Here is a 19,927-nt window from a genome sequence, read left to right as displayed (position 1 = left end):
TTTGAAAAGTAAATGTGTCAGCAAAATAGGACACTGCCGGCGGGGTGGGGGAAATGTGGGGGACGATGCGTCCGTCAGACATAAAAATGTATTTTTAAGCTATAGAAATAAAAGTAGTAGGATCCTGGAGTCGAAAGAGATCAAAGAGAGTCAAGAAACAGACTCAAGCATACACAACATACAGTGAAGAGGAAAGGGGAGGAGTAACCAACAAATGGTGTCGTCGCAACCCTGTGGCCGTGAGGGTTCCAGCGTGGCATAACAACAGACAAATACGAGGTGACTTAAAGAGTTAAAGGCAAAACAAGAGGCCACAAAATTAGGACCAAACTTAAGGAAATAATTGCACAACCTCAGAGAGGGAATGATTTTTCTAAGCAAAGCATACAGGCAAAATCCATAAAAGAACAGAACGGGCACTTAAGTACCCCAAAATGTAAGCATTTTGCATGGTAAAAAGCACCAGAAGCAAATTTAAGAGAAAAACCATGAGAATCATTTGATACATGATGGGGGCTCATATATTTAATAAGTCATTTTTCCACATCAAGATAAATATCCTAATTGAAAAAGAAGATATAAATAATTCACATAAGTACTAGAAATAGTTGATGAGCACTTGAAAGTATATTTAACCTCATTCTTAATTCACTAAAATGCCAATTAAATCTCTAACAAAATACCATTTCCACCTACCAAATTAGCAAAAATGAAAAAAAAAACAAAAAACAAAAAAAAAACAGGCTCCAAAAGTGAATGTTTCCAAACCTGAAGATACCTATCAAGAAATTTCAATGAAATACATGAGCAATTAAGGATATTAATCCTTCCTATAGGTCTTTCCTGTTTAGTTTTGTCTTGTTTCTGGGCCAAACGGACTCCACTAGCAGTGCCACGGCTGAAGGGGTTTGCCAGACATGGTTAGGAAACTGGCCACAAACAAGGGGCCTGAGCACGTAAGAACACGTATCAAGAATGACAAAGGCCAGGCTTCTCACTGTTGGAGAAAGGAGTCACAGATACAGACATAAGAAGGCTAGAACGAATCCTGTGATGATGGATCATAACTGGAGATATTTTTGGGTGAACTCATGGTTTTAAATAAATAGGCAGATAAATAGACAACAAAGCCAACTAGAGGCAGAATCTGGGACAATGGAAGCCTCAACATAAACAATAGTAATGTAATATAAACCATTAAAAAGAAATCCATGAACGTATATGGATATAAGTAAATATACGAATGCGGAAGAAGGAAAGGCTCTACTTTACAGTAGAATGTCGATAAACGTAGAAAGAATAATGGAATCAGATAAACAATTTGGCCACCATCATAATAATTATTTCAGGCAAGAATTATCAATGGATGCTAAAACTGATGGGAAAAACAGGGTATTTACATTACCTTAATATCTCTCCCCATAAAATATTTACTTGCTAGTTAGAAAATACTGGGGCGCCTGGATGGCTCAGTCGGTTGAGCATCCAATTGGTGTTGGCTCAGGTCATGATCTCATGGTTCATGGGATTGAGCCCCACATCAGGCTCGGCACTGATGGCGTGGAATCTACCTGGGATATTCTCATTCTTTCTTTCTTTCTCTCTCTCTCTGCCACATCCTCTCCCCCCCCCTCAAAATAAATAAACCTTTTGAAAAAGTAGAAAATATGTATTAAGTTTCCAGTGTAAAAATGGAAAGACCCCATCTTACCAAAAAATTAACATCACTAAGACTTCTGCTTCTGGGAAGATCGAAGAGATGCACTTTTCTTGTTCCCTCTTGCTAAACATAACTAAGAACCCGGGATGTTGTGCACAAAGTGAGACTTAGAAGCCTCTGGAAGGTGGAGGGAAGTATGCAGATGGCTGGGGAAACGCAGGACCTGAAGACGACACTGTGGAGAGTTCTCTTGATTTTCTTTTGGCCTCTTATGTCCCCAACTGGATACCAGAAAAACTAGAAACTCCTATGAGCATAGACTAAACACACAAACGAAAGCCACAACAAAAGCCTGTTGTAACCATGCGACCAGCAAAGAGGCAGACTAGCAAGACAGAAAACTTTTAGACAACAGCCTCTCTACTGCAGCCAAACAACACAGAAAAGACTGTGGCCCCACCTTTACCAGGACTTTCATCTGTGCTGTCCCGTCTCCCATCCCTACCCCTCAGGGTGAGTGGAAACCATGGGGAGATCCTAGACATACAATCCCAACTGGCAGTGACATGGCACCTCACCCCATCCCCACTGGGTGGGACCAGAAAAGGCCCAGGGGAGAGCAGGACGTTCACCACCAAATGACACACACCCCAGCATCTGTAGAGGCCGCAGTGAGGAGCAGTATTAGGTACTTCTACCCCTCCCAGCCAGGGAGGCATCAGTGGAGACCCCAGGGGGAACCTTGACCTCTACCCCCAGTTGGCAGTTAGGAGAGTTAGGAGGTGGGTATCCGCTCACTGCAGACCCCTCCCAAAGCGGTGCTGGAAGAAGCCAGCTAAAATAGAAGGTTTCAGGGGGGCTAAAACCTGGGGGCTCAGCCGGTTAAGTGTCTGACTTGGGCTCAGGTCATGATCTCATGATTTATGAGTTCAAGCCGCACACTGGGCTCTGTGCTGACAGCTTGGAGCCTGGAGCCTGTTTCAGATTGTGTGTCTCCCTCTCTCTCTCTGCCCCCACCCTGCACTCGTGCTCTCTCTCTCAAAATAAATAGACATTTAAAGAAAAATTTTAAAAATAGGTTTCAAGTAAGATCCAGAGTCTCATAACCTGATACCCAAATGTCCAGGTTTCAATCAAAGATCACTCATCAAACCAGGAACCAAGAATCTCAAAAGGCATGAAAAGAGACAACCAATGGAGGCCAACACTGAGATGGCAGAAATGTTATAATTATCTGACAAATATTTTAAAGCAGCCATCATAAAACTACTTCAATCACAAACACACTTGAAACAACCCCCCCCCCCCAACCACCACCAAAGCAGTCTCAGGAGAGAAATAGATGAAGAACAGCCAAATGGAAATCCTAGAAACGAAAAATACAATAGCTGAAACAAAAGTTAATATCACCAGAAACTGTACACTTGACATTGTGAGCCTTCTTTTTTCTAGTTATTTTTTTAAGTTTATTTTTATTTATTTTTTGGAGAGATTGAGCACGCATGAGCAGCGGTGCGGGGGCAGAAAGAGAGAGGGAGACAGAATCCTAAGCAGGCTCCATGCTGTCAGCACAGAGCGTGATACAGGGCTCAATCTCACAAACTGTGAAATCATGACCTGAGTGGAAGTTAAGAGTTCCATGCTTAACGAACTGGGCACCTAGGTGCCCCGACATCATGAGCCTTCTGATACAATCCAATGAGAATACAGCATCATCTCCATGTTCTATGATATTTCTGTCAAAAAATAACCTGCCATGGGTCTATCATGGAGAACCATCAGACAAAACCTTATTAAGTTGCATTCTAAAGAGTTATTGGACTTTGCCCTTTCCAGAATATCAAGGTCATTAAAAACAAGGTGGGCCTGAGGAACTGTTGTAGGTCACGTGGTGCTGGATTGGTTCTGGAACCATAAAGATTATTGAGACACAACTGGTGAGATTTGAATGAAACCTGAGGATTGGGTCAAAGTGTTGTTCAGTGTTGATTTCCTGACTGTGATTATTATGCTGTGGTTACATAGGAGCATCCTTGTTTTCAGGAAATACACAATGATGTGTTAAAGGATAATGGGTATCCCATCAACAACTTACTCTCCAATGGTTCAGGGGGGAAGAAATCAATATGTATAAATAATGTGGAATTGGATGAAGTCTCTGGACATGAAAGATTCCATTTTCCTGTCCAATGAATGAACTCTTGAACTGGGCCAGAAGCAGCAACTATTTGACAAGCAGTTGCTCATAAAATTTCAACAGGACAGCAAAGTTAATTAATACGTAGGAGGACAGTTTTTTTTTTTTTAATTTTTTTTTTTAACGTTTATTTATTCTTGAGGCAGAGAGAGAGGGAGACACAGAATCTGAAACAGGCTCCAGGCTCTGAGCTGTCAGCACAGAGCCCAACGCGGGGCTTGAACTCACGGACTGTGAGATCATGACCTGAGCCGAAGTCGGCCACTCAACTGACTGAGCCATCCAGGCACCCCTAGGAGGACAGTTTTAATTGATAACACCAATAATCAAGAAGATAGTCATCAGAAATTGTTCAACTGGTCAGCACCAAATTAGCAGGGTTTTTCCTTCTCTCCTTTATCTAAATCATGGAATCACCCCTTCCTTTTTTCCTCAAACACTCCTTGGTTTCCCTGAACGAGCAGCACACTTTTCTGGTTATTCTAGAATCTGTACCCTCCCAATTGCAATTCTGAGACCCAAATAAAGACCTTTGTTCCTTTTCAGTTCCACCTCCTTTCCTTGGTTGACAACACAAAGGATAAAAAAAGGAAATATGATAAGTTGTCAACAATTAGGGAAACTGGGTAAAGGGCATAAATGAATTGCCTAATTTTCCAGCTTTTCTATTGGTCTTTACTTCCAAATGAAAAGTTAAAATATAGAACTGGTTGATTGAATGATGGTGCATTATGGATAACAGAAAAATATGTATTTGTTCTCAGTGATTCTGAAGTTCTCTACTGACACGGAAAGACATCACCAATATATTAAATGAAAAATAACAAGGTGCAGTGTGCAGAGCGTAATTTGGTGGGGTGGGGTGGGGTGGGGGTTGTGCTAATAAATGAAAGAGATGACACCTAGAATGATATAAAGCCAAGTGTTAATGCAGGTCGTCTCGAAATTTTTCTCTATGGTGAGCATCTATCAGTTCTCTCATTGGAAAAGAAAAAACCTCTTCTATGGGCAGGTAGAAGGAAGCAGGACAGAAAGGACAGCAACCAAGCAAATAACTACCGTTGCTATGATTTCATGGTTAAAACACCACATTCTGTATTCTTATAGAACATAAATACATATAATAAGTCCAACTGTAACAGTGTGAAATTAGAGATTATAAGAAAAACTAGGGGGGAAAAAACACATGGAGACCCCACAACATGCTAGTGAACAACCAATGGGTCAATGACAAAATCAAAGAAGAAATTAAAAAATACATACGGAAATATACATAATGGAAACATAATGACTGAAAATCTTTGTGGGGAGTCCCTAGCTGGCTCAGTCAGTGGAGAGTGCCACTCTTGATCTCAGGGTCAATGAGTTCAAGCCCCACATTGGGTATGGAGCCTACTTGAAGAAATCTGGGGCACCTGGGTAGCTCAGTTGGTTGAGGGTCTGACTTCGGCTCAGGTCATGATCTCGCACTCTATAAGTTCCAGCCCCACGTCAGGCTCTGCAGACAGCTCGGAGCCTGGAGCCTGCTTCCGATTCTGTGTCTCCCTCTCTCTCTGCCCCTCCCCTGCTCATGCTTGGTCTCGCTCACTCCCAAAAATGAATGAATATTAAAAAAAAAATTGTTAAAAAGGAAGAAATCTTTGGGGTGCAAAGTTTATAGCAGTTCTAAGTGGGAAGTTTATAGCAGTATAGGCCTACTATAAGAAACAAGAAAAATCTCAAATGAAGCATCAAACCATACCCCTAAACGAACTAGAAAAAGGACAGATAGAGACCAAAGTTAGTAGAAGGAGATAGTAAAGATTAGAACCAAAATAACTGAAAAAATAAATCAATGAAACCAAGAGCTAGTTCTTAGAAAAGATAAAACAGAATTAATAAACCTTTAACCAGACTCATCAACAAAGACAAGTACTCAATGAGTAAAATAAGAAATGAAGGAGAAATAGCCAACACCATAGAAATACAAAGAATTATAAAATACTATGAAAATTATATAACAAATTGGAGAAACTAGAATAGAAAAATTCATAGAAACATAGTCTTCCAAAATTGAGTCAAGAAGAAATAGAAATTTTGAACAGACCAATTATTAGTAACAAAACTAAATCTGTAATCAAAAAACTCCCAAACAAAATTCCAGGACTGGATGGCTTCACAAGTGTACTCTACCAAACATTTAAAGAAGAGTTAATACTTATTCTTCTCAAACTATTCCAAAAAGTAGAAGAGGAAGGTAAATCTCTAAATTCATTCTATGAGGCCAACTTTACCCTGATACCAAAAGCAAAGACACTACTAAGAGAACTACAGGCCAGCATCTCTGATGAACCCAGACACAAAAGTCCTCAACCCATATTAACAAACCAAATTCAATAACATGTTAAAAGGATCATTCATCATGATCAAATGGGATTTATTCCTAGGATTCAAAAGTGGTTCAATATTCTCAAACCAATGTAATAGGTCACATTAACCAAAAGGATTGAAACCATATGATCATCTCAAGAGATCCAGAAAAAGCATTTGACAAAATACAACATTTGTTTATGATAAAAACTCTCAGCACAGTGGACGTAGAGGGAACATAATAAAGACCTTGTACAACAAACCCACAGCCAACATCATACTCAGGAACAAGACGAGGATGTCCTCTCTTACCACATTTATTCACCATAGTACTGAAAGTTCTAGATGCAGCTATGAGACAAGAAATAAAAGTATCCAAACTGGTAAGAAAGAAGTAAAACTGTCACCATTTGCAGATGATAGGATATTGTATATAGAAAACCCTGAGGACTACAAAAAAAAAAAAAAAAAAAAAGAAAAACTATTAGAGTAAAGGAATTCAGTAATGTTATAGGATACAAAATTAATATGCAGAAATCTGTAGCATTTCTACATGTGAATCATGAAGCAGCAAAAAGAAAAACTGAGAAAACAATCTAATTTATGATTGCACCACAAGGAACAAAATATCTAGGAATAAACTTAACCAAGGAAGTGAAAGGCCTATACTCTGAAAACTATAAGACATTGATGAAAGAGATTAAATAGGACAGAAATGGAAAGATATTCCGTGCTCATGGATTGGAAGGATTAATAATGTTAAAATGTCCATATTACCCAAAGCAATCTTCAGATTTAATGCAATCACTATCAAAATACCTATGGCATTTTTCACAGAACTAAAGCAAACAATCCTAAAATTTGTGTGAAACCACAAAAGGCCTCAAACAGCCAACGCAATCTTGAGGAAGGAGAACAAAGCTGGAGGAATCTTGGAGTGTATCCAGATTTCAAGTTACACTACAAAGCTGTAGTAATCAGCACAGAATGGTACTTGCACAGAAACGGACACATAGGGCAACGGATCAGAATAGAGAGCCCAGAAACAAACCCACACATATATGGTCCATTTCTCTATGACAAAAGAGTCAAAATATACAATGAGAAAAAGACGGTCTCTTCAACAAATGGTACTGGGAAAACTGGACAGCTATGTGCCAAAGAATGAAACCGGGCCACTTTCTTACACCATACACAAAAATAAACTCCAAAAAGATTAAAGACCTAAGTAGGAGAGCTGAAACCATAAAAATCCTAGAAGAAAACATAGGTAGTAATCTCTTGGGCATTGGCCTTAGCAACATAATCATGGATAATTCTCCTTGGGCAAAGGAAGCAAAAGCAAACAGAAACCATTGAAACTACACCAAAACAAAAAAAGATTTTGCGCGCGCGCGCGCGCGCACACACACACACACACACACACACACACAGACAAGAAACACACAAAAGAACTCAATAAAACAACAAAGTAACTTACTGAATGGAAGAAGATATTTTCAAATGATGCATCCCATTAAAGGTTAATATCTAAACAACATAAAGAACTGACACAACTCAACACCAAAACAAAACAAAACACCAAACAATCCCATTAAAAAATAGGCAGAGGACTTGAAAAGACATTTTTCAAAAGAGGACCTACAGATAACCAATACACAGATGAAAAAATGTTCAATGTTACTAGTCACAGGGAAATGCAAATCAAAGCCACAATGATATCACCTCCCACCTGTCAGAACAGCTAGTCAAAAAGGCAAGAAAACAGCAAGTGTTGGCGAGGATGTGGAGAAAAAGGAACCCTTGTGCACTGTTGGTGGGAACGTACATTGGTGCGGCCACTGTGGAGAACAGTATGGGGTTTCCTCAAAAAATTAAAAATAGTATTACTATATGACCCAGTAATTCTGCTACTGGGTATTTACCACCCGCCCCCTCCGCAAATGAAAACAATGATTCAAAACTATGTATGCAGCCCTATGTTTACTGCAGCATTATTTACAAAAGCCAAACTATAAAAGCAACCCAAGTGTCTATAGATATGTGAATGGATAAAGGAGAGGTGATTACACACACACACACACACACACACACACACACACACACACGAACATTACTCAGCCAAAAAGAAAGAATAAAATCTTGAAATCTGGGATAACATGGGTAGACTCCACGGTATTGTGCTAAATGAAATAAGTCAGAGAAAGACAAATAGCACGATTCCACTTAGATGGAAATGTAAGAAACACATGAACAAACAGACTCTTAAATACAAAGAAACTGGTGGCTGCCAGGGAGAAGGTCATGGATGGGAGGGGATCAGCAAAATAGGTGAAGGTGATTAAGAGGTACAAACTTCCAGTTATAAGACATGGAAATGAAAAGTACAGCACAGGAGATACAGTCAACCATATTGTAGTAATGCATGGGGACGGGTGGTGACCACCCTTAGCGCGGTGAGCATTGAGTAAGGTATAGAATTGTCGAATCGCGATGCTGTACATATGTAATGTAGCATTATAGATCAGCCACATTTTAGTAATAAGAAAACAATGGGAAAAAAGTATCAGGGCATTAATGACACCCAGCGTGAGGTCGGTTTGCTGTTTTTACAGTTCTTATAAATTAATGAACTGATTTTCTCCACTTGATGCATTATTCTTTTTGTGTAAGTCAAGTCTTTAAAGAGAAAATATATTAACAAAAGATAACCCCAGAACCAACAAAACTCCACAGAGCCTGCCCCTAGATCTCCAGCCTGTGGGGGACGGTCTAGGCACACAGCTGGCATCCTTCAGGCCACTTCCTTCTGAATCATTTCACCAAACTGTACCATTGAGTCCAGAAGTTACCGAAGAGCAGGTTTTGAATAGGGAGAAAATGATAGTACAACAATTCCCACATACAGAGAGATATAAAATAGATCAAGAAAAGGGATTGGATAGTATCAGAAAAGGTGAAGTAATCCTGATCTTCATAAATTGAAAGCTGAAGGGTAAGCACTCAGGGCACTTAGTCATTTCTGATGACGACATCACTCTTTGCATCAGGGCGGATGCGGAGGGGAAGGATCGGTGTCCAGTTCACGTTTCAAATTAAGTTAGTGACGCAAGCACGAATATTTCTACTAGAGAAATCGCTCTGTACACACTCAGGATTGATCGTTTGCATGATCAATTAGGCAGTCTTCCTCCTTCCCCTCTTGCCTGGCTGCTTTCCTGCAGGGTCAATGAGGATAACCAACTGCTGTTGAAGTGTCAAGAAAGTCGAAACTAACGTCTAAACAAGGTATGAAGATATGACAGATTTCAGTTATGTTACCATCCTGCTTTCCATACTGAATTATCGGGACTTACTGGCAATAATTGGATCCAATCCTGACATCAGGAGCAAATGTTAACCACTCTTATCAAATGGAAGTACTTAATCCTCTGTCACAGCACACTGTTTAGCTATAGAACTAGCAATAGTGTATAGGGTCAGAACGGGCGCAGTCGATTTGAGGACAGGTCCAGAGAAGCCACCAGATGGTCCTATGAAGAATACAGTAGGAGGAGACGTCAGAAGAGCCTCTCAACATGGACTTCTGAAGAAATCCTTCCTGCTCCTTGTACGGATGCAATTTTTATACAACAGACAGTCAGGAGGTGAAAAATATTTTATCTCAGGTGTGGCTTCTCTTTGTAAAAACAGGAAGACGCACCATTTTTAGACAATTCTTTCTCAGTTTCTCATATTATGATTTGTCATTAAGGTTTTTTGGCACCGATGGAAAAAAGTTAATGAACGAGAGAAAAAGTAAACGTTATACCTCTTTGTAGTTAATTCTCCCATCTTGAAGGTGGAGAAACTCCAGAGCTCTGTGTCCTGAAATATTAAATCAATGAAATTCAACTGTAACTGAAAACAGAACTTACTCGAGATATTTTAAAAGGAAGATGTAATTTTGTCATTGTAGCTGTCAAGGAAGTGGGAAATGGAAATTAAGTGTGTACGCACTAGTAATTTTCATCAGGCATAAGATTCTTATGATGTTTATTTTGTTAAACTACAGATCAAATCCGCACGGGGATTTGAACTTTCTACTTAGGTAGCACTATAGACCTGGCTAGGCTAGGTAGCAGTTCCCTCCTAAGTAAAATTAAGTAAATAATACCCACCTTACAGGTTCGTTGAGAGAGTCACGCAAAATAAATGCTGTGTGATGAGCACAATGGCTGATACACACTAGGAGCTCAGTAAACAGAAGGTGTCATCATTGTATTTTGCCTCAACAACCCACTGAGATAAATAAGCCTAAGCAGGAAATATGATACATGGCCAAAAGCATGGAATGAATCAATGACTCACAATTTTTTTTTTCCATCAATTAGATGGACCAAAAAAAAAAAAAAAAAAATCATCTCAGGTCACCTGCTCCACCCACATGCCCACACACCCACACCCTGAATCTTCTTAGAATCTAGAAGATGAACATGTCTTGCAAAGTCACTTCCAAGGGTGATACCTTTATTTTTTATTGTGCATCACATCCAGTTTTATAATCCATACAAAAACACAGCCACTACTAGAAGCATTAATACTACATGATACAAACTCACAGCCCACACAAACGACCTGTGTAGAAGATTCCAGTGATTTACAAATCCAAACCACTGAATGAGGCCAAATCTAATTAACTCATCTGAATGTCAACCTTCCACACAGGCTTTATAGAAGAAGTGAAAATAGGAACCAAGACATTTATAAAACCCTCTAATTAGTAAATGTCGGAGTTTTGTCTTTTACATAAAAATCTTCAAAATCTGGGCGCCTGCGTGGCTCAGTCTGTTGAGCGTCCAACTTCGGCTCAGGTCATGATCTCCTGGTTCGTGGGTTTGTGGTTTGTGCTGACAGCTCAGAGCCTGGAGCCTGCTTTGGATTCTGTGTCTCCCTCTCTTTGTCCCTCCTCTGCTTGCTGTCTTTCTCTCTCTCTCTCTCTCTCAAAAATAAACATTAAAAATTTTTAATCCTCAAAATCTGTACAGGTTAGGAGTGGTCTTCAATTATGCTCAAAGTTTTACATTAATATACATTTAATATATATTTTGTATATATTAATCTATTAGGATCTTTGTCACAGACTAAAAAATAGCAAGCAATTATCTGATTTTTTTTAATTTTATATTTCATCTGTGTTTAAATTCTAAGGATTGAATTCTTCAGTATTTCTACTTATACTTGTTCTATTTCAGCCTATTTATGGTTTTAGCCAATTTCAGTTTCACAGAACTTACACTTGGAAAATACTTTTCAAATTCATTGGCAAGTTTGGCTTCCTTATTCTACAGGAGAGGAACAGAGAGGAAATGAACTGTTCTTGTGGCACGTACTTAGTTTACAGAGCTGGTATTAGAACCTCGGTCTAATTCTCTTTTCTGTTGTTTCCTGAATCTCGCTAGCAATAAATGTTTTTGGAAAGAATGCTGGACTGGCTGTCAGGACAGCCGGTCCTAGGCCGCCCCACTAACGAGCTAGCTGGGAGATTCTTCTACATCCATGTCCTTGTACGTGAACTGCAGGGACTAGTCTCCGTGACCTCTACTGCCCTTCCAGACAGCAAAATTCTGTGATCATAGGTTCTTGGGCGCTAGAACTCAATACCTAGGTCTATCCTGCACTGATAAGTTTTCACACTTTATTTGTAATGTTGTTCTGCTTTGTACCTTCTGGAAGTGGTCTAACTAGAAAATATTATTGTTTTTATCTAAAAGTAAACCCAGACATCGGGTATTAACTGACATTAATCCGAAAATTGTTACAGAATATAATCCCATCTGCTTAGATTATAAATTGGCTGACTTTTTCCAGGAGTTAAAAAATAGTACAAATGCCCTTCGTACGAGAACTGAATGTACTGTGCACCAATATCCGATACTCTACCTGTAGCCGGTCCTTCCCGGCTGCTGTCCTCATCCTGGGCACCTCTAATGCCAGTGGCCAAGCTCCCTCGCATCCTTTCCCTCCCTGAAGCCAACCCCTTGACTTGGGGGATAGACTCTTGGGGCCACAAGTGGCCTTTCCGCACACTTGGAAATACAAAACAACAAAAATATCTTCCTCAGTCTTACAGAATTCCATGCATCTTTCTCCTCTCTGCATTCGATCAGATGTTCTGCTTCTGGGCAGCCCCCAGCTCATCCAGCTTGTCTGCCCACCCAGAGCAACAGCCAGGGACCGTATCATCAAAGATGCATCGTTGCCAGGCCTCCTGCCCGCCCCTGACTCGGGTCACGGCCCACCGCTCTCCACCCCCTGGCTGCTGGCTGCAGCCGGGGGAACTTGTTATCAATACACAGGACCAACCGTACATCTCTTCCTCAACGCCTTTAGACGGACTTAGAGTCCTAATCGCACAGCAAGGTGCCGGCACTTACCTATTTCTACGTGCGTGGAGATGCCACATGGTGAACCTCTTGGACACAGGGAGCCCAGTGTGATCAGCAGCCCGGGCCAGAACCTGCACGCGGACATGCCCTCGTTCCTCACCGCTCCGGTGACACGATGTGTCTGAAATCCAGGCCCAGGCTCCCTGCTTTCCCTCTAAGCGGGTCACCGACACGGGAAGCCCGGCGTCGTTTCAAAATAATAACACTGCCCAGCACACTGTTTAACTACTGTTTAACTTCACCAGAACAGCAAACAAACTCCACCTGGGAGGGGGGGAAAAAAAAAAAGCCATCAACCCAAATGTGAATGTCCTGGGGTTGAAGCATTGCCACTTTCTGACCTGGGGTCTCTGGATTTTTTTAACACGAAATTTGTATGATGACACTAGCAAAGTTTTTCTCCAAATATTCTTTTTTTTTTTTTAATTTTTTTTTAACGTTTATTTATTTTTGAGACAGAGAGAGACAGAGCATGAACGGGGGAGGGTCACAGAGAGAGGGAGGGAGACACAGAATCTGAAACAGGCTCCAGGCTCTGAGCTGTCAGCACAGAGCCCGACGTGGGGCTTGAACCCACCGACCGCGAGATCGTGACCTGAGCCGAAGTCGGACGCTTAACCGACCAAGCCACCCAGGCGCCCCTCTTTGCTTTCTTAGAGAGAGAAAGAAAGAGAGAGAGAGAGAGAGAGAGAGAGAGAGAGAGAGAGAGAGAGAGAGACTCACCTGTCTATATGGACAGTCAACATCCCCTCACAAGGGCTGGTCTCTCGGGCATCGTTTCCACATGCGTATCAGGTGCCCTGCGTCCTTGGCCTCCCAAGCCACAAGTGCTGGGAAAGCTTTTATGACAAACAGCTGGCACCAGCTTCTCTTTCAGTATTTGGCAACAGATACCAACACCCGCAAGGGGATTACACAACAGCAACCACTCCTGGTCTCTCTTATGGGGCTTATCTCGAGCCTGTTGCACGGTCAGATTCCTGCACCCCAAGAAAAGATATCGATTCCACCGGGGGCGGGAGACGTGGGACCGATTTAAGACTGGGAAACAAGAATTCAGAAAATGCTAGGCTCAGAATCCACCTGTCACGAAGGATCTAATCTACAGCACTTAATCCATGGGGAAAATTACATGACCCTCTCAAAGCTCTAATTGTGCATAAGATACGGGAAAAGCAAGGAAGGAGATCCTAAAAGGGTGGGCAGAAACCATGCTCATGCTCAGGTGAGCAAATAGAGTAGAATGTGGGATGATCTGAGATCCTTAGATGTCTGCCAAGTTTCCTCTGTAAACTTAGCTCAGCCACCGGCAAGCCCCAGAGAAAGGAAGCCCACAGCTGTGGGCTCAGCCATGAGGGCATTGGGCCGGGCTGCTTCTCACTGCTTTTCCGCCAGAGACCTTTAATTGACATGGTTTGTCTGGCTAACAGGGTGCTTTACAAACCTAGGTCTAGGCTCCTCCTTACTCCAAGTGGGGGAGTAGATGGGCAAAGGGGAGAAGTAGAAGGTGGAGGTGCCCGGGACAAGGTCATGTGACAAAGAAAGGTCCTGGGTACTGATGGTCTTGCCCTCGCGGGCCCTGGTGAGCGATCACACCCATCCAGGCTCTGGGGGACATCCCAGGCAGCCCAGGAGCAAGACAGGAACCAGGAGGGAATGTGCTCCCACTCTGAATGGGGGATTGCACAGGGCACTAGACAGTCAGAGAAGGGGAGGCCAACAGCATGGAATTTCCTTGGCCTGAGGCCTTTATGGGCCCCTTCCTTCATAAAGATAGAAAAATTAGATTTACACTGGCATTGGCCTAAGTATTAATACTTATTACTTATTAATAGTTAGCTATTAATGGTTAATATTAATATTAAAGTTCACTTTTTTCCTGATTTTTATAAGAAATAACAGTTTTGTGTGCCCCCAAAAGTATCATGGGCTCTAGGCAGTGTGCCTTTAGGAGAAGTGAGGGGACACTGTTGAAAACAGAACCTTACAAAGATAAGCAGACAGGGGTGCCTGGGTGGCTCAGTTGGTTAAGTGCCCGACTTCGGCTCAGGTCATGATCTCGCAGTTGGTGAGTTTGGGCCCTACCTTGGGCTCTGTGCTGACAGCTCGGAGCCTGGAGCCTGCTTCAGATTCTATGTCTCCTTCTCTCTGCCCCTCCCCTGCTCACGCTGTGTCTCTCAAAAATAAATGTTAAAAAAAATTTTTTTTTAAAGATAAGAAGACAAACCGCAAGAGACTCTGTAAGAGAACTGAGGGTTGTTGGAGGGGAGCTGGGTGGGTGGGGATGGGCTAAATGGGTGATGGGCACTAAGCAGGGCACTTTTTGGGATGAGCACTGGGTGTCATATGTAAGAGATGAAACACTGGATTCTACTCCTGAAGACTATACTGTATGTTAACTTGAGTTTAAATTAAAAGAATTTTTTAAAAAGATAACCAGACTGACTTGGGGTGGAGAGAGGCAGTCACGGTTGCCCTAACAAAACGCGTTGCCCCAAACCCAAGACAGCAAGCTGTCAGTAGGGCTCCCTCTGCAGGCGGCAGGTGGAAATACACCAAGTCCCCAGTCCCCCATGACCCCCACCGGCCAGCACTCCCTTCCAGGGCCCCTCTCTCCCGTTCCTTCGGAATACAGAAGGAAATAGCGAACCCACACACACAAAAGATTAAACTCCGCCGTTCCCACTTCTGCTAGATGTGACGGACTCAAGACTGAGTGACGCCGACTCAGAAAAAACCAAAGTCAAAATCTAAATGCCTGGGCGTTTTGCAAATAAGAACCCAACGTCCTAGAGAAAGGTGAAGGGCCCACAGGCTCCGGAGAGGCCACCAAGAGACTCCACTCGGTAGGTGGGGAGAAGCAGAGAGATGCCAAGACTAGGGGTCCTAGATCAATGCATAGAATGGGGCTTCCCTTGAACCCACAAATTCCGAAGATAGCCCTATTTCTATTTGCATCCTCATGAATGCGGAGGCTCCCTTGCTGCCTCTGGAGTTGTATGCTCTTGTCTACTTGTGACTCTACCTCGGTTGATTCGATTCTGACAAATGGTCCCACTGACGAGTCCGGGAGGCCTAACTTTAATGGTAGCAGTGGCTTGTCCAAGGGCAGCTAGCAGGACTTTGAACGTTGTGCCCGATTTATTGCAGTAACTCTCCTAAGCAATTACGTTATCTCGCAACGAAAGAACTTTCTACCAAAAAAACAAAACCAAAAAAACCTGAGGTTAAGTAATTTGTCTAAGGTCATACTGCCTGTGGACAACAGACTCGGCTTGGGGCCAAGACGGTCTTCAGAGGCACGGCTACAGATCACGGCGGGGGGGGGGGGGCGGTGACCCCAATTAATGGAGAGAATATGTAAACACACACCCAGAAAAACGTCCAGGCACAACACGGAGCCACACTCTCCCCGCGCACGGGACCCTCGGCCCAGAGCCCGAGCGGGCTGGGCTGAGGCGACGAAGAGCCGAGATCGCGCCTTCAGCGGTTGGGGCAGCACCGCCGGCGCATCCACGGACTCGTACAAATTCCGGTGGCGGGGGAGGCAGGTTGGGGGGGGGGGGGTGGCTCGCGGAAGAGGGAGCAGGTGCCCTGCAGTAGTTGGGGGCCTAAGGAATAATTACAGAAGAGCACTCGGGGCGGGTAAGGTGCGGCCGGCAGGTGCGTACCCCGGGGAGGCCTCCCAGGTCCGGCGGGGCGCGGAGCCGCTCTTCGCGGAGGACCCGGTGCAGCGCCGAGGGCGCAGGAGAGGGCGCTGCTCCGCGTCCCCGCGTCCCCGCGAACCGGGCGCGTCCCCGCCGCCGCCGCCGCCTCGCTCCTCCCGCCGCCCCGACCCTTGCACTGGGGCGCGCGCTCGCTTGCCTGCTTCCTGCCGCCGCCGCCTCCGGGGCCATGGCGACCTGCCTGCGGCTGCGGAGCTGCCGGGCCCCGCGCCTCCCGCCCGCGCCCGCGGGCCGCGGCCTGCGCCCCGGCTGCCCCGCGCAGCCCCGCCGCTCTGCCGGGGGCCCGGCCGGCCTGTCCGCGGCGCTGCTGCGCACCGAGAGCTTCGTGGGCGGCCGCTGGCTCCCGGCCGCCGCCGCCTTCCCCGTGCACGACCCGGCCAGCGGCGCCCAGCTGGGCTTGGTGGCCGACTGCGGGGTGCCCGAGACCCGCGCCGCGGTGCGCGCCGCCTACGAGGCTTTCTGCAGCTGGAGGGGCGTCTCGGCCAAGGTGAGCGCGCTCGGGGGCCCGGGCTTGCCCCATAGGGAAACCGGCCGCGTCGCTCCCCCCTCCCCGATGCGCCGGGCACGAAGTCGTAGAAAGGAGAGCAGAGGCGAGCCACGGGGAAGTTTGGAGCGTCGGCGTGGTCCCGACCGCGGTGCGGGGGGCTGGGGCCAGGCGCCGCCCTCCAGCCTCTGGAAACGTCCAGCCGGGCAGGCAGAAGCCGGAGGAGTAACATGAAATGAGCGGCGAGCCGAGGGTGGGGTGAGCAGGTCGAGGGGCCTGACCGTGGGCGGGGGCCGGGAGGTGAGCTCAGGTGGCTCAGCCTGGGTCGTCGGGCGTGGTGCAGGACCGTGCTCCAGGTTTCGGCCTGCGTGGAAGGGCGCTGCGCTAGCGGGCATCTCCTGGGCCTGCAGGTGGTCGTCTTCACACGACCTTCCCTCTCTACCTGTGTCCTTACCTTCTTCCTGTAAAGACGCTAGTCGTGTTGGGTGAAGACCCACCTGTATGACCTCGTTGAACCTTGATAACCTCTTTCAAGACCCTGTTCTGAGATACCGGGGGCACAACAGGGGGAGACACAATTCAGCCTGCGCATCAGGGTAGCTTCCCAGAGGACACGAGCTGCAATGATAAAGGCAGGGGAAGGGAATTCAGCTGGACCAAGATTCCCGAGTCAGGAGCGTGCCTGACCCATTTGTAGAGCAGCAAGGGGGTGGGGAGGCTCTGGAGGCGGGAGAGTCAGGGGATGGCCTGCTGGATCCAGAGGGGAGCGTGGACTAGGTTTTACCTTGAGGGAGGTGGGGCACCGTCCCAGGGTTTCAAGGTGAGCGGTGATCGGGTTTGCATTTGGAAAGGGTACTGGAGGCACAGCACGGAGAGGGAGGGGCGGTGGAGGCCCCTTGGGGGCTGGTGGCAGTGACTGAGGCTTGAAGCAGGGCGGTCCGCGGAAGGGTCTGTTGTGACCGTGCAGGTAACTGGAGTCCCTGGCGGTGACAGGGTGTGAGAGAAAGAGGGGTCAGCCTGGACCCCGGGGTCTCTGGCCAGAGTAGCGGGGAGGAAGGAGTGACCACCAGCTGAGACGGGGAAGGGGGTGGGCAGGAGCTGGCGGTGTTACAGGGGTCCGCAGCTCTTCTGCCCCCCTCTCTGCTCCGGTGGTTGTTTGAGCCCGGGGCTGGTGCCGGGACCGCTCACTGACACAGTCCCCGGGTGTTCACGTCACCCACCTGACATCAGTGCCCTTGAACGTGAACGCGTGGCATCAGCTTGTCCTCCAGGAGCTCGGGCCTTCTCTCCTTCCTTCTTGGAAGGATCTCGGAGCATTTTCCTGAGAAAGTAGGGGGCTCCGCCTTGCCTAGGAAGACAGGCCCACCTCTGCAGCTATGAGACGTGGGCTCCGATACTGCTTGTGTGGCCACCGTGACCCTCCCTTCTTGTCCCCAGGCCTGTGCCGTCCACCCCCGCCCTCAGCCGCTTTCTGCCCGCTTCCCTAGGCCTTCACGTCCCGCCCGCCCACCCACCCGTTGCGGAGGTCGAGTTCACCTGTTGATTCTGCCGTTGGGCCCATCCCAGCGAGCTCACAGCCTCACTGTTCTCCCTTCTGTCAATAGCACAGGTCTTGCATTTCCTGTTGACATTTTTTTGCCTCGCAGCTTTCTTTTCACGTGTTTTAGGACCTCCCGTTTCCCACCTTGGGACCTCCTGGAGGAGCTTGGGGGAGAAGGGAGCTGGGTACTTACAGGCGCCTCATAAGCCGGCGCGTTGGTTTCCTGTGGCCGCTGTAACAAATTACCACAAACTTCGTGACTTCACACAAATGCCCTTACTATTCTGGAAGTCAGAAGCCCAAAATGTGTGGACAGGGCTGTGTTCCTTCTGGAAGCTCTAGGGGTTTCCTCACCTTTCCCAGCTTCTTGAGGCAGCCCCACACTCCAGCCTCTTTTTCTGCTACTACTTGGCCTTTGACCTTCCTGCCTGTCTCTTATAGCGACCTTGTGATTACATTGGGCCCACCTGGGAAATGCAGGCAACCCTCCTCACCTCGAGGTCCTTAACGTAATCACACCTGCAAAATCTCTTTTGCCACGTAAGGTAACAGGTTGACAGGTTGCAGTGATTAGGGTGAGGCCGTCTCTGAGGGCCCTTACGGTGCCTGCCACATCTGAGTACTGTTCTTGGTGCTTAACAGGTGCTTCCTCTAGTCCTTTCGATGGCTCTATGAGGTAGATACTCAACCCTTGTTTTGGATGAGGAACCTGGCTGCGAGAGGCTCAGAGTTCACCATCCACCACTCACCCCTGCTCAGGTGGGGGTTCTGGGACTTGAGCCTCACGTGACTCCGTGCATCGTGAGCCTCCCTGCTGGAGCCCTGCATGCTCACACAGCTCCTCACAAAGGCTGTGGAAGTTTCTGGGAGCTGCCCCACAAGCCTGATGGTTCAAACAACAGAAACAGATTGGCTCAGTTCTCTGGGCTAGAAATCCAAAGTCAAGGCTGCTTCCTTCTTTTTTTTTTAATGTTTGTTTATTTTGAGAGACGGAGTGAGAGTGGGGGAGGGACAGAGGGAGAGGAAGACCGAGAATCCGAAGCAGGCTCCAGGCCCTGAGCTGTCAGCACAGAGCCCGGCACGGGGCTCGAACTCACGAACCATGAAATCATGGCCTGAGCTGAAGTTGGATGCTTAACTGACTGAGTCGCCCGGGTGCCCCTGCAACATGTGTGTTTTGGGCGGAGCCCATTAGCCCGTAACACAGGCTGTGCATACTGAGGATGGTTCGTCGCCTCCCCTGGTCCCTGGGGTTCGGCCTGGACATTGTGTTTTCTGCCACCAGCGGAATCCACTTTGTATTCCTGCAGTTCTTCTGCCGTTTCCCGTTCTGCTCTCGTTCTCTCTCAGGCAGAGCGTGTGCTTTACATCGAGCAGACCATGTACTCGGATATTTGATTGCTTTCTCCGAGCTAGGCCCCCTAGAACATAGTCTTTCCTCTCTCACCCAGAGGAAGTGCTGGCCTGTAGTCACCAGATTCCTACCTGGCAGAGCACAGGGCCAGCAGGAAACTGTACCTGTGTGCGGTGAAAGTGTTCATATT

At 46.1% G+C, this 19,927-nt stretch overlaps 2 protein-coding genes across 2 annotated transcripts in view; one reads left to right on the top strand and one right to left on the bottom strand.

The window, feature by feature from the left end:
• Positions 1 to 13,569, bottom strand: part of GPLD1 (glycosylphosphatidylinositol specific phospholipase D1) — a 61,233-nt gene extending 47,664 nt beyond the window's left edge. The window contains exons 1-3 of the mRNA XM_042937775.1: positions 13,358 to 13,569; positions 12,623 to 12,898; positions 10,018 to 10,073 (exon numbers count right to left, since the gene is read on the bottom strand). Coding sequence (XP_042793709.1) covers positions 10,018 to 10,073; positions 12,623 to 12,719 — 153 coding nt within the window. The 5' untranslated portion in view covers positions 12,720 to 12,898; positions 13,358 to 13,569. The remainder of the gene's footprint in view (positions 1 to 10,017; positions 10,074 to 12,622; positions 12,899 to 13,357) is intronic.
• Positions 13,570 to 16,528: 2,959 nt separating this feature from the next.
• Positions 16,529 to 19,927, top strand: part of ALDH5A1 (aldehyde dehydrogenase 5 family member A1) — a 23,475-nt gene continuing 20,076 nt past the window's right edge. Inside the window, exon 1 of the mRNA XM_042937772.1 lies at positions 16,529 to 16,846. Coding sequence (XP_042793706.1) covers positions 16,529 to 16,846 — 318 coding nt within the window. The remainder of the gene's footprint in view (positions 16,847 to 19,927) is intronic.

Source organism: Panthera leo, chromosome B2 (assembly GCF_018350215.1).
Source record: "Panthera leo isolate Ple1 chromosome B2, P.leo_Ple1_pat1.1, whole genome shotgun sequence".
Taxonomy (NCBI): Eukaryota; Metazoa; Chordata; class Mammalia; order Carnivora; family Felidae; genus Panthera; species Panthera leo.
This window is presented reverse-complemented; position numbering and strand designations above follow the sequence as displayed.